This window comes from Callorhinus ursinus, unplaced genomic scaffold, assembly GCF_003265705.2.
Source record: "Callorhinus ursinus isolate GAN/ISIS: 27379988/994484 unplaced genomic scaffold, GSC_fseal_2.0 scaffold10, whole genome shotgun sequence".
In the NCBI taxonomy this organism is placed as follows: Eukaryota; Metazoa; Chordata; class Mammalia; order Carnivora; family Otariidae; genus Callorhinus; species Callorhinus ursinus.
The window spans coordinates 36326447-36338749 of NW_027397072.1; the positions used below are offsets into that span (position 1 = coordinate 36326447).

General features: G+C 38.4%; 1 protein-coding gene across 1 annotated transcript in view; it reads right to left on the reverse strand.

Moving 5' to 3' along the window:
- The window catches only part of BUB1 (BUB1 mitotic checkpoint serine/threonine kinase), a 45450-nt gene that overhangs the window by 31567 nt on the left and 1580 nt on the right, over positions 1–12303 (reverse strand). The window contains exons 2-9 of the mRNA XM_025868173.2: positions 9883–9942; positions 9666–9804; positions 8394–8590; positions 6288–6331; positions 5587–5687; positions 3613–3665; positions 3335–3519; positions 1744–1895 (exon numbers count right to left, since the gene is read on the reverse strand). Of these exons, the coding sequence (XP_025723958.1) occupies positions 1744–1895; positions 3335–3519; positions 3613–3665; positions 5587–5687; positions 6288–6331; positions 8394–8590; positions 9666–9804; positions 9883–9942 (931 nt within the window). The remainder of the gene's footprint in view (positions 1–1743; positions 1896–3334; positions 3520–3612; positions 3666–5586; positions 5688–6287; positions 6332–8393; positions 8591–9665; positions 9805–9882; positions 9943–12303) is intronic.

Here is a 12303-nt window from a genome sequence, read left to right on the forward strand (position 1 = left end):
TCTAGATATGTCTCCCGAGGCAAGGGAAACATGAAGCAAAAATAAACTGTTGGGACTACATCATAATAAAAAGTTTTACACAGCAAAGGAAACCATAACAAAACAAAAAGGCAACCTACTGGGAGAAGGTATTTGCAAATGATATATCCAATAAGGGGTTAATATCCAAAATAAAGAACTTCTACAACTCAACACCAGAAAAACCAAACAACTGGATTAAAAAATGGGTAAAAGACCCGAGTAGTCATTTTTCCAAAGAAAACTTACAGATGCCCAACAGACACATGAAAAGATGTTCAACATCACTCATCATCAGGGAAATGTAAATCAAAACTATAATGAGATATCACTTCATACCTGTCAGATTGGCTAGTATCAAAAAGAGAGGAAATGTAAGTGTTGGCCAGGATGTGGAGAAAGGGACCCTCATGCACTGCTGGTGGGAATGCAAATTGGTATAGCCACTGGGGAAAACAGTATGGAGGTTCCTCAAAAGATTAAAAATAGAAATAACATGTGGACCAGTAATCCCACTACTGGGTATTTATTCAAAGAAAACAAAAACACTAATTTGAGAGAGATATATATGTACACATATGTATATATGTAATGGAACGTTATGCAGGCATAAAAAAGGATCAGATCATGTCATTTGCAACACGTATGGACCTAGAGGATTCTGCGTTAAGTGAAATAAATCAGATTGAGAAAGACAAATACCATATAATTTCACTCATATGTGGAATTTAAAAACCAAAACAAATGAATAAACAAACAAAAAGCAGAATCAGAGCTATAAATACAGAGAACTAACTTATGGTTGCTATGGTGACAGATGGTAGCTACACTTGTGGGGAACACAGCATAACATGTAGATAAACTGATTCACTATGTTGCACACCCAAAACTAATGTAACGTTGTGTGTCAACTATACTCAAATTAAAAAAAAAAAAAAAGGAAAGAGAAAGAAAAAGAAAGGATATACGCCTGGAATGCATCAGGAAGGAAGACAGATGCAGCCAGTTTTACTAAAAGAACAAAGGGGCGAGAAAACTTTTGGGGTGATGTATATGTTCACAATCTTGATTGTGAAGGTAGTTTTATGAGTGTATATGCGTGTCAAAACTTAGCAAATTTTATAATTTTGATCCAAGTAATTTATTATATTTCACTTATACTTCTATAAAGCTCATAAATAAAAAGAAAAAAAATCTGAAAAAGAAGAAATTAAGGTGTTTATCTTCATTGTATCCTGTATCACAGATAGACATATACTATGTGAAAGTTTAAGCAACCATTATGTAGCTTAAATTTATTCTCAATCTATCCCATTCATTAATAATTTTAAGAAAATACATGGGTCTAACAATTTCATCACCTCTCACCCTCTTCCAACATGAAACAATAGCAAACAAAACATATCTAGATGATGAATTAATGAAATAATTATATTCAAATTCTCATTATAAAATAGTTACTGTCCAAAAAAATTTTCAAAGACCATATATATGAATACATAAAAATATGTACATATACACACATATAAAAAACATACACAATCTGTAACTTCCTTTTCTCATTTTACAGTTTGAATATCTGTTTGCAATTGCAAAAATCTGGAATGCTAGTAGCTACATTAGCATCAGAATTAAGTCTAAAAATATGGCCCAGAAAGGAGCAAGTGCAAACAAAAATCAGTGTCACTGGGCATGGGAAGCACTCAGCGAAGAGCACACACATACCTCAGACCTTTCCTGGAAAACAGGCAAGTTCTCCTGTGACGTCTCCACCACCTGGTGCAACTTCTTATGAAGTTCATCCATTTTCTGTTTTAATAGTTGTTCTTCGAAAGCATTTGCTTCTTTTCTTTTCATATAATGTTTATCTTCATTTACTTTAGGAAAGAGAACATGGTTTCCATGCAAAGTTTAAATTCAGGTCATCAGGGGAATACACAAAAAATGAGTGAAAGTTTACCTTTAGGATGGCAATTTTTTACTAGTCTTTTCCATGTATTTTAGGTTATTAGAACTGAAAGGTGTATTACCTCTTAATTATAATTTTTACCTGCCTTCAGAATGATTACTTGTAGGTTCAGGGCATGTAGGTTATAAAAACCTACATATTGATCAAGAAAAATATTTGGTAATAGCACAGTATGATATCAATCACTTCTAAAACAGTCGTGATCCTGCAAATCATTTGAAATTGGAACACTTTAGGGCGCCTGGGTGGCTCAGTCGTTAAGTGTCTGCCTTTGGCTCAGGTCATGATCCCAAGGTCCTGGGATCGAGCCCCGCATCGGGCTCCCTGCTCAGCGGGAAGCCTGCTTCTCCCTCTCCCACTCCCCCTGCTTGTGTTCCTGCTCTCGCTCTCTTTCTCTCTGTCAAATAAATAAATAAAATATTAAAAAAAAAAAAAGAAAATGGAACACTTTAAAAGATCTAAATCTCCAGGTGCTTTCTAAGAAGAACTAGGAGTCGAATGCACTGAAATTTCAGTGCATCACGTGCATGGCAGTTAGTGCCACCTGCAGTGACGCTTAACGTGACCACATCACATGCAAATTGAATCCTCTGGCTAAGACCTTAGGTCACAGTGTGTGAGAGAAAGATGTGTCTGTGCATGACACAAAATGGGAGTGTTAACTGCCTATTTTCTCAGTTGTTGAACAAATGAGAAATGATAAACCAAAAAAAGGCCAACAGAGCGCTATCGTCCAAACAGCTTAAATGGTGTGAACGCCCTGAGTGAACAAAGGTTCACTTTCCTCGCTCACGTCCGCCTTGTTACCATGGAGATATGCACATATATTGGTGTTAACATGCATGGTTTTCCTGTGAGGAACGAAACATGACCTGCTAGATAGCCGTAAATGACAGGGCACTTTCATCAGAGGGCTCCATCTCAATGTCTTTGTTGTACTTGCAGATTTTAGAAAATCTCTTCTCAACTCTGACTTAACCCTTTCACAGCACAAATAACTGACTTACCGGTTTAAAAGTACTATATACAGAAGTTCAAACCCATACAGGTAATATTTAAAAGCTTAAAACATCACTAAAAGCGAAGGCAACATTGGCCTATCTACTTTATCTATGTCAGCACTGTTTCAACTCTGAGCTTTGGTGTCAGGACATCAGTTGAGTCCCTGGACACATGTGGCTGCTACACTTGATTTAACAAAGATTTCTAGTCTTTTCATAGATGAGCTAGAGACGTTTTTACAGATTCTTTCAGCTTAGTCAATCACCATCTTTAAAAAGGTAGTTTACTCAAAGGTTATTATTTTCAGTGACATAAGAGCATCTCAAATCATAAGAGTGCAAGTACCCCACTGTTCATGCTTTCTCCGTTGATTGTATTTCTGGGCTCTCAGCTCTTCAAAGGAAAATTCTGATTCTCCACGAATAAGCTTCTCCTTACAATACATAATAACCTGCTGAACATCAGCTCTGGCTGCTGAAGATGCTTGTGCAGAATATTCTGATTTAGAAATCATGATCACCCTTTGTTCCCTATAATGGGGGAAAATGTATTATTTACCACAGTGTACTAAAACAGCTCTCGAAGGAAACTAAGTAATAGATTATTGCACAGGTTATACTTGCTTTTTTGACTCTTTATCACAAGCTGAAGATACCACCCCAGAAACTTCTGAGCCCTAAAAAGAAAGAAAAGGAACATAAATACTCACTTAACTGAAAAGAAACTGTCACCAAAGTATTTCACAAAACATATGAAAGCATTGGAGGGGTTTCTTAATCATCAACTAGATTTATTCATTTTTTATTTTTAAAAGATTTTATTTACCTATTCATTTGAGAGAGAGAAAGAGAGCTCCAGCGAGCAAGCACAGGGAGAGCGACGAAGGGAGAGGATCCCAAGGAGACTCTGCGCCGAGCCTGGAGCCCGACTTTTCACAACACTGAGATCATGACCTGCACTAGAACCAGAGTCAGGCACTCAACTGACTGAGCCACTCAGGTGCCCCAATCATCACCTAGATTTATAGGTGTTCGTTAAAGTTATGATTAATTTAATTATAACCAATTAATTATATTAATTATTGATTAACCTTATAACTTTTGTAACTAAAGAGTCCAATAAGAAAGTGATTTAAAAAAATATCTACTTAGGGGGTACCTGGAGGGTTCAGTCTGTTAAGCATCCGACTCTTGATTTTGGCTCAGGTTATGATCTCAATGTTGTGAGAGCAGCCCTGTGTTGGGTTCCACACTGGGCATGGAACCTACTTTAGATTTTCTCTCCCTCTGCCTCTGCTCCTTCCCCCTCCTGGAAAAATTTCTACTTGGTAGTAGAGAAGAGCATTATTTCCCTCCAACGATAGACTAGGAGCTGGGTCAGAGTGCCTCTGTTTATGGGATTAATATTCTAAAATTCTACATTAATAAAAAAAATCAAAAATTTTCTTCTGGTACCATTCTATCCTCAGGAGTTCCTACACAAATATTTACTGAATATCTCATGCATGTCGTGTCTTGAGCTAGGTCCTGGAAATGTGACCATAAATAAGATCCATCTCTGCTGTTTAAAAATTTACATAGTTGGGTCAATAGGAAGCAATCAGACTGGCAAACGTGTAGAATGTAAAATGAGATAGTCTGAGTTTCTATCAAGGTGAGAAATGCATATTCCACGTCTAGGAATGTGTGACATTAATAAAACTTGCACACATGCACTAAGAACAGAGGCATTTCCATTGGATTGAGCTGAAAGGAGGTCCTTAGCAAACTGAAAGAGCAATTGTACCATGAAGAGGATAGATGTTGGAAAACAAAGCTGAGGGAAGCAAAGACTTGAGCAGAAGAAATCTCAACAGGGCAAAACTCTCAAGGAGGATGAAGGACAAGCAAAGCGGAAGACCATTTTTCCCAACTGTGATGGCAGGGAGGGTGCAGTTCCATTTACTGGTCAGTGGCAGAAAATTGACAGAGGTCATCTAAGGGCTTTTGTTGTCTCACGAAAATACTATTTTTGCCAGCTCCTGAAGAAGAGGTTAATGACTGCCAGGTCCCAAGTTTGAGGAAAGTAAAGAGAAGCTTAAAATCACTATCATGTGGCATTAGAGAGTGAAATGGGACACATAAGAAATACATAAAATATAAAGAGTGAACCAGGAAACTGGAAACATAATTTCTGAGGAGGAGGAAAGCCCTGGCTGAGGTGATAGGCACCATCAATCCAAGCTCCTGAGTTTTAAGCAGGGCTCAGGAGCCTCCAGGTGGATATTATCCAGTGTAGGAAGGATTCCTGGCCTGTGTGAGGGAGGCTGGTGGACAAAGGAGGGGAGAAGCTGCTGGGGAGGAAGTGAAGACAGAAGGTTATATTATAGTGGGAGGCCCTAAGTCAGATAAACGCAGGAAGTGAAGACCAGACAGTAACTTACTTAAATTTAATGTCTGAGGTGAGCAGTGGTAGATGACGACAGGTAGCTGACAGAGAGGTTAGAGTCATAGGAACAAGGTCAAACAAATGAGACGTCGAAGTGGATATGAAAGGCAGCTGGATGACCGTTCAAAGTCATTCCCGGTTTCCATATAACCCACGAATGTTATTATTACCTGATTCTTAGAAATGCAGGCTGAGTTATTTCCTGGATTTGATTTTGACGTCGTCATTTGGTTTAAAATCTGAGCATTATGGAGAGGTTCTGGGGTTCTAGCTATGGGGGGAAAAAGGATGAAATAAAGAGAAACAAGGGTAAAACCATATTAAATAAAATTATTACAAATACATTCCCCAGGTCTTTCAGTAAGTAGCATAAGAAATAAATCAACTCATTGACTACTGTCTCAGAAAATGTAACTAAAACTCCTTTTAGATAAGAGAAATATTATAGAGATAATTTAAACAACAGGATGGAATAGTTGATGCTTATTGCTGAAATGTAATCTTTATTTCTAAAAAAAAAAAATGACAACATTTCTTCAAAAGTTGCATTAAACACATTTGATTCAATTCAGAATAGATGGACTTGAGAGTAAGTCTTGTTCTCTATTTTGGGCAATTTTGATTTTTTTAAGTCCCAAAAATATAATGAAATCAAGTTTTCTTGTGGGTTTGCTTTTTTAAATTGCTATGACACAACTCTGCGGTGGGATTTTTGCTAGGCATTATTACCAGGGTGCCTTCCCCATTACCTAAGACAATACAGTCAATAAATACTGGATGAATCTTTTTTTTTTCCCAGGGGAGAAAAAGGCAGTGTAAATCAGAGACTACATTATTAACAACTTAGACATTTTAGAAAGCATTATTTTACCTTGAGTTGGCAAATGCGTTTCAGTAAGGCGTGCCTGGAATAACCTGAATGACAGGAGTGAAAGCATCAATAATAGATTACAAACTTAGTTTAATACGTATTCGTATTAAAGCGAAAACCAAATCTATCTATCTAGATCGATCTCAACCCATCAAGGCAACTTATCACAAGCTAGAGAAGACTGAGATCAAGAGAGAATGTCAAGTTGAATTTTAGAATTGCTTCAAGATTAAAAAAAAAAAAAATTCTGGGATTTTCTTCATACCCAATATACTACATTAGAAAAACTCCCCCCTTTGCCTGGTTTATGTCGTATTTCTCAAACTCACATAACAAAGGTACCCTCTTCCTCTGTGTATCAAGTCTGCAAATGTTACAACATGGGGTGCTTGAGCTCCCCATCTTAGGCATTCTACACATCTGGAATGTAATGAACATAGTATTTAGAAGAAAGAAGTCCAAAACTTAGACCATCAATCCAAAAGGCAGATATATTATTGTTTATGCTGTGAGAACTTTTTAAAATATGTCATTTCATGACACCTTTACACACCAACTCACCTGCCAAGTAATATGCAACTTCCAAATCTGACATTTTTGGGTGATGTGAGCAAGAGTGTATAGTATAAAAAGACTAAAAACGTACAACCAAATGCCAAATCTTGTGACTCTTAATTCAAACAAACCACCAGTTTAAAAAACAAAAACAAAAACACAATGCTTTACATGATGAGGAATGACTGAAAATTAGAGGATATTAAGGAATTATAGTTAAAATTTGTTAGGTGTGAAAATGGCATTAAGGTTCTGTAAAAAAAAAAATCACTTGTTAGAGATGTTTATGTGTTTGGGTTAAAATATTTTGTTGTCTTGGATTTGCCTTAAATTGTTCAGCATAGAAAAAACATGGTCAAATGTTAATAATTATTAAAAGGAGGTGATAGGTAAATGGGAGGTTCATTATACTAATTTTTCTTTTTTTTAACCCATGCTTAAAAATTCTCATAATAAAGTTTAAAAAAAAAACATGAGCACTGTAGCAAAGTGGAAAACAATGAGCATATTAAATGCTGGCAAGGGAAACAGTGAGATAAGTTATTTCATATGCTGCTAGAGCGCGGGCCAGCAAAAAACTGGTATAACCTTTTGAGCAGGGAATGTGGTTCCATGTACCACAAAACTTAAAAACTCTTCATACACCCTTTGACTAGATAGTTTCAATTCTGAGAATCTACGAGAAGGAACAAGATAAAATAGGAAAAAATTGGGAGATAACTCTATGATAAAGGAAAAAGACCGTGACACAAAGCTGCAGGTGTATGAAAGCATGCCTGTAAATCCTATATAACAAGCAGAGAAAAATATGCCAAACTACAATGCCAGGTTTCTTCTGCTTCTTTAGTTTTCTGTGTTTTCAAAATTTCCTAAATGAGGTATATTTAATCACAGAAAAAAAACATAAGTTGTGAAAGAGTTATTCATGAAGATATTCACTATGTTGTTCTCTATAAAAATCAAAATGCTGAAAATATCTTAAATGTTGATTTAGAGAACACTTCAATTATGACATAACTCTGGGACAGATTTCACACCTTGCTTTATAAGTAGTAGAAAAGTTCCTAATTTCTTAGGGGCAGTATAAAGCTCAGTATACATAACAGACCTACAGTATGATTTACTCTTAAAACACACAAATACAAGGACACACACACAGGCGTAGGAAAAGACACTGGAAGGCAATGCACCAAAATGTTGACCGTAATATTTCTGGGCAATTTTCTTTTCTTTATACTATTCTGTATTATCCACATTTTCACAATGAGAAGGATTTTCCATACAGATTAATAATAGAAGATTTTTAAGAGCAAACACAACATTTCCAAGTACGGAATACCATGTAGAGTTGTTTTTTTAAGATTTTATTTATTTATTTGAGAGAGATCGAGGGTGAGCACGAGCAGGGGGAGGCACAGAGGGAGAAGCAGACTCCCCGCCGAGCACGGACGCAGGGCTCGATCCCACGATCCAGGGATCAGGACCGGAGCCAAAGGCAGCCGCTCAACCGACCGCGTCACCCCGGCGCCCAGAGTTTTGTTTTCAGACTACCTGTAGTGTTGCTGCAGCAGCTCTCGCGGTTCCGCCTGGTTTTGAAGCCCTCTGCGAAAAACGGCACTGGCATGCTGCAGCTCTCCCCGACCTTCCAGATGCCCCGCCCAGGCGACGTACAGAGGAGATGACGTGGTCCCGATCCCGTGGTTGTACAGGAACTCAAAGAACTGATGAAGGTCGCTGTTGTACTGAGCCTACAGAAGCCCAAGGCAAACAGATATGAGAACAAAGGAATTGCTGGTCTAGGTATGGCCCAGAGCCCAGCCACCTTCCATGTTCAGTCTTCATGGAGGCTTCAGGCTATACTGTCAGGGGAAGGCTTGTGCGGCTCTCTGACAGCAAACCTAAAAATTAAGCTTACTTCTTTCCTTGACATTCAATGTCCCCGAAATTGCCTACACTAATTCCCAGGATAGTGACTTCCATAAATGACTCATGATGTAAGTATTACGGTTGTCTTAATCAGAGCCTGCTCAAGTGCCATAGGGTGCCTCAAATCATAGTATCCTGTAATTTAGTGAACAAATCCGTCTTAACCTGATACACTCATGATTACTAGAACTCCTGCCCCCAAAGCCTTCATTTCAAGACTGAAGAGCCCCAACCTTTGAATGCCTAACCTGAGGCAGCCTTTTCCTTTTAGCGTTAAATTTAGTTCCCGAGGGTTGATATTTTCTTAATTATTCACAATGAATTTAATTTACTCCCAGGAACCCTCTGAGTACCTGGCAGTGCCTGCTTATCCTTCCATCTCCACACCCCTCTCATTCAACAAACCTTTTAATTTAATGGTTTCTATCTCATGTCCTAACACTTATAGACTTGATAGAGGAGGAGGGTTTTAAAATTAAATTACTGACTGCAATACAGAAGCCAAAAGCTTCCAAAATACACATCTCTGGCCATACAACTTTTAAAAAATTTATGACTGGAAACAGGAATTAAAATAAGACAGTCTAGGGGCGCCTGGGTGGCTCAGTCGTTAAGCATCTGCCTTCAGCTCAGGTCATGATCCCAGGGTCCTGGGATCGAGCCCCGCATCGGGCTCCCTGTTCCGCGGGAAGCCTGCTTCTCCCTCTCCCACTCCCTCTGTTTGTGTTCCCTCTCTCACTGTGTCTCTGTCAAATAAATAAATAAAATCTTAAAAATAAATACATAAAATTAAATTAAAATTAAATAAGGCAGTCTAAAATGATCTTAAAATCTGGGGGAACAAGCAGAAGTACAATAGGATTACAGATTTGATTATACATCTGAAAGTATACTTACAAATTTTAAACAATAATTGATGAATCTTGGGTCATTGTGGTATTTCTTCTTATCCAAAAATTCCTTCATTAAATGTTCTAATAATGTTGTCAAGTATTCCTTATTCTCAGGAAAGTTCTCTTCTACCCACTGCATGTAACTAGAAAAGTATGGCTAATATTAATTTTCATGGCAGCATATAGTTTGTTTAAAGGAAAAAAATAAACTAAATGCTAACCTTTCCCATTCACCAAGTGGGTCATCACCCTTGTAGCTCTGCATATGGGCTTCAAACATTCTAGAACGGAGAAAAATATGCACATGACTTATTAGGGATGATTCCTAAAAGCAAAGATATATTTTATTTTATGTTTCTCATTTACACACCTTAAAATGGAAATCTCAAATACCAGCTCAAAGGCTATATTAAAAATGGAAAGATTATTCACTTAGAAGTGGTCAGAAAACTCAGACGCAGTTATTTTTCCAGAAGAAAGCAAGACCCAAGCCCCTGAAGTTAGCCCTTATGTAAGAGGCAGCTGGAAGAGGGTCCCAGGCTCCATCCCTAAGAATCTCCTTCTCCTGTCACTGATGCCCAATGTCACTACCATCCTGAGGGGCAATGTCCACCAGTTGTTATTCCTCAAATGGTGGGACCCCTCCCCTTGCTGCTCGGAAGCTTGGCTGAGACTTGGCTGGGAGACCTGAAGGGGGCTTGTGAGTGGGCGTGGGAGAGCAGGATACCACCAGTCAGGTCTCCACATAGTTTGCTTTCTGGGCCTCAATGCAACACTGCGTCCCTGACAAAGAACACATAATGGCAATGTTCATAAATCAGCCACTATGGCTCCCTCTGCTTGCTGCTACTTCCGCATTCCCAAGCACAGCTTAAAAAAAAAAAAAAAAAAAAATCAGCCAAGTGAAGAAAAGTTCTTTAAGGGCGCTGAGGTGCTAGGGGAGCAAACGAACAAATAAACAAACAGAAACATGTGAAATAAAGTCAGGTGACATTCAGCACTTAGGGAAAAAAAAGCAAAACAAAACAAAATGGGAAATGAGGTAAGAGTGTGACAAGAGTTAACAATTTTTAGATAGAGTGGTCAGGGAAGGCCATTCTCCCTGAGGGGGTGACACTTGATCAGTGCCAGAGAGCCATGAAGCTATTTAAGTGTGCTGAGCTAGAAGGGTGGGGTGACAACATGTAATGTGCATTTAAAACATCCATTCTGGCCCTTCAAGCAAAGGGGACGGGGAATGGGAACAGAAGTGGGAAACCAGTTAGGGAGCTACAACAGTCCCAGGGGGTGGTGAGCTGGACCAGGGTGGGAACAGTGCAAGCAAGGAATTTGGGGTGTTTTGGAGAAAGAAACAATGGGACTTGCCTATGGGATTGCTTATGGGCATGAGAGAGTCAAGCTAAGAAAGACTTCAGGTTTTCTATCAGAGAGGTTACACAGATTACAGGATTTGAAAGCAATACTTTCTCCTGGCTATCTATCTGTATACCAATGAAATCAATGTTTCTTATGACTCAAAATCTAGAAGCCACAAAAGCTCAATAAAGTAAACTATTTATAAATAAAAAGCTTCTACATATCAAATAAACACAACATCAAGCAGAGTCAAAAGAGAAATGATAAATTGGTATAAAAAAGCAGAGCTTTTAGAAATTGGGGGGGGGAAACAATAAAAAAAAAGTAAAAGGCATTCCAAAGGAAAATACTCAATCAACCTCTTATAAGAGAAATTCACTCATTCAGATACAATTTCTCACCTACCAGACTGGCAAAACTAAGAAAATGTGGCAACAGTGTATAGATGAAGCAGTGGGAAACAGGCACTCTCACATCTTGCTTGCAGGTGAGAGTGCTCTGGATCCCTAAGGGAACTGGTAATATCTGCCAAAATTACAGATGGATCTACTTTTTTTTTAAATTAACATATAATGTATTATTTGTTTGAGGGGTACAGGTCTGTGATTCATCAATCTTACACAATTCACAGCGCTCACCATAGCACATACCCTCCCCAATGTCCCTCACCCAGCCACCCCATCCCTCCCTCCCCTCTCCACTCCAGCAACCCTCAGTTTGTTTCCTGAGATTGAGAGTCTCTTATGGTCTCTTTCCCTCTCTGGTTTTGTCTTGTTTCATTTTTTCCTCCCTTCTCCTATGATCCTGTCTTGTTTCTCAAATTCCTCATATCAGTGAGATCGTATGATAATTGTCTTTCTCTGATTGAGTTATTTCGCTTAGCATAATGCCCTCTAGTTTCATCCATGTCATTGCAAATGGCAAGATTTAATTTTTTCGATGGCTGCATAATATTCCAGTGTGTGTGTGTATACATCCATTCATCTGTTGATGGACATCTAGTCTCTTTCCATAGTTTGGCTATTGTGGACATTGCGGCTATAAACATCGGGAGGCACGTGACCCTTCGGATCACGACATTTGTATCTTTGGCATAAATATCCAGTAGTGCAATGGCTGGGTGGTAGGGTAGCTCTATTTTCAACTTTCTGAGGAAACTCCATGCTGTTTTAGATGGATCTACTTTTGATCTAGCAAATCCACTTCTGGGAATCTAGAAAACGTATATTTGTCTACGTGCCAAATGCCACACATACAAGATTTTTCACTGCAGCTCTATTTGCGAA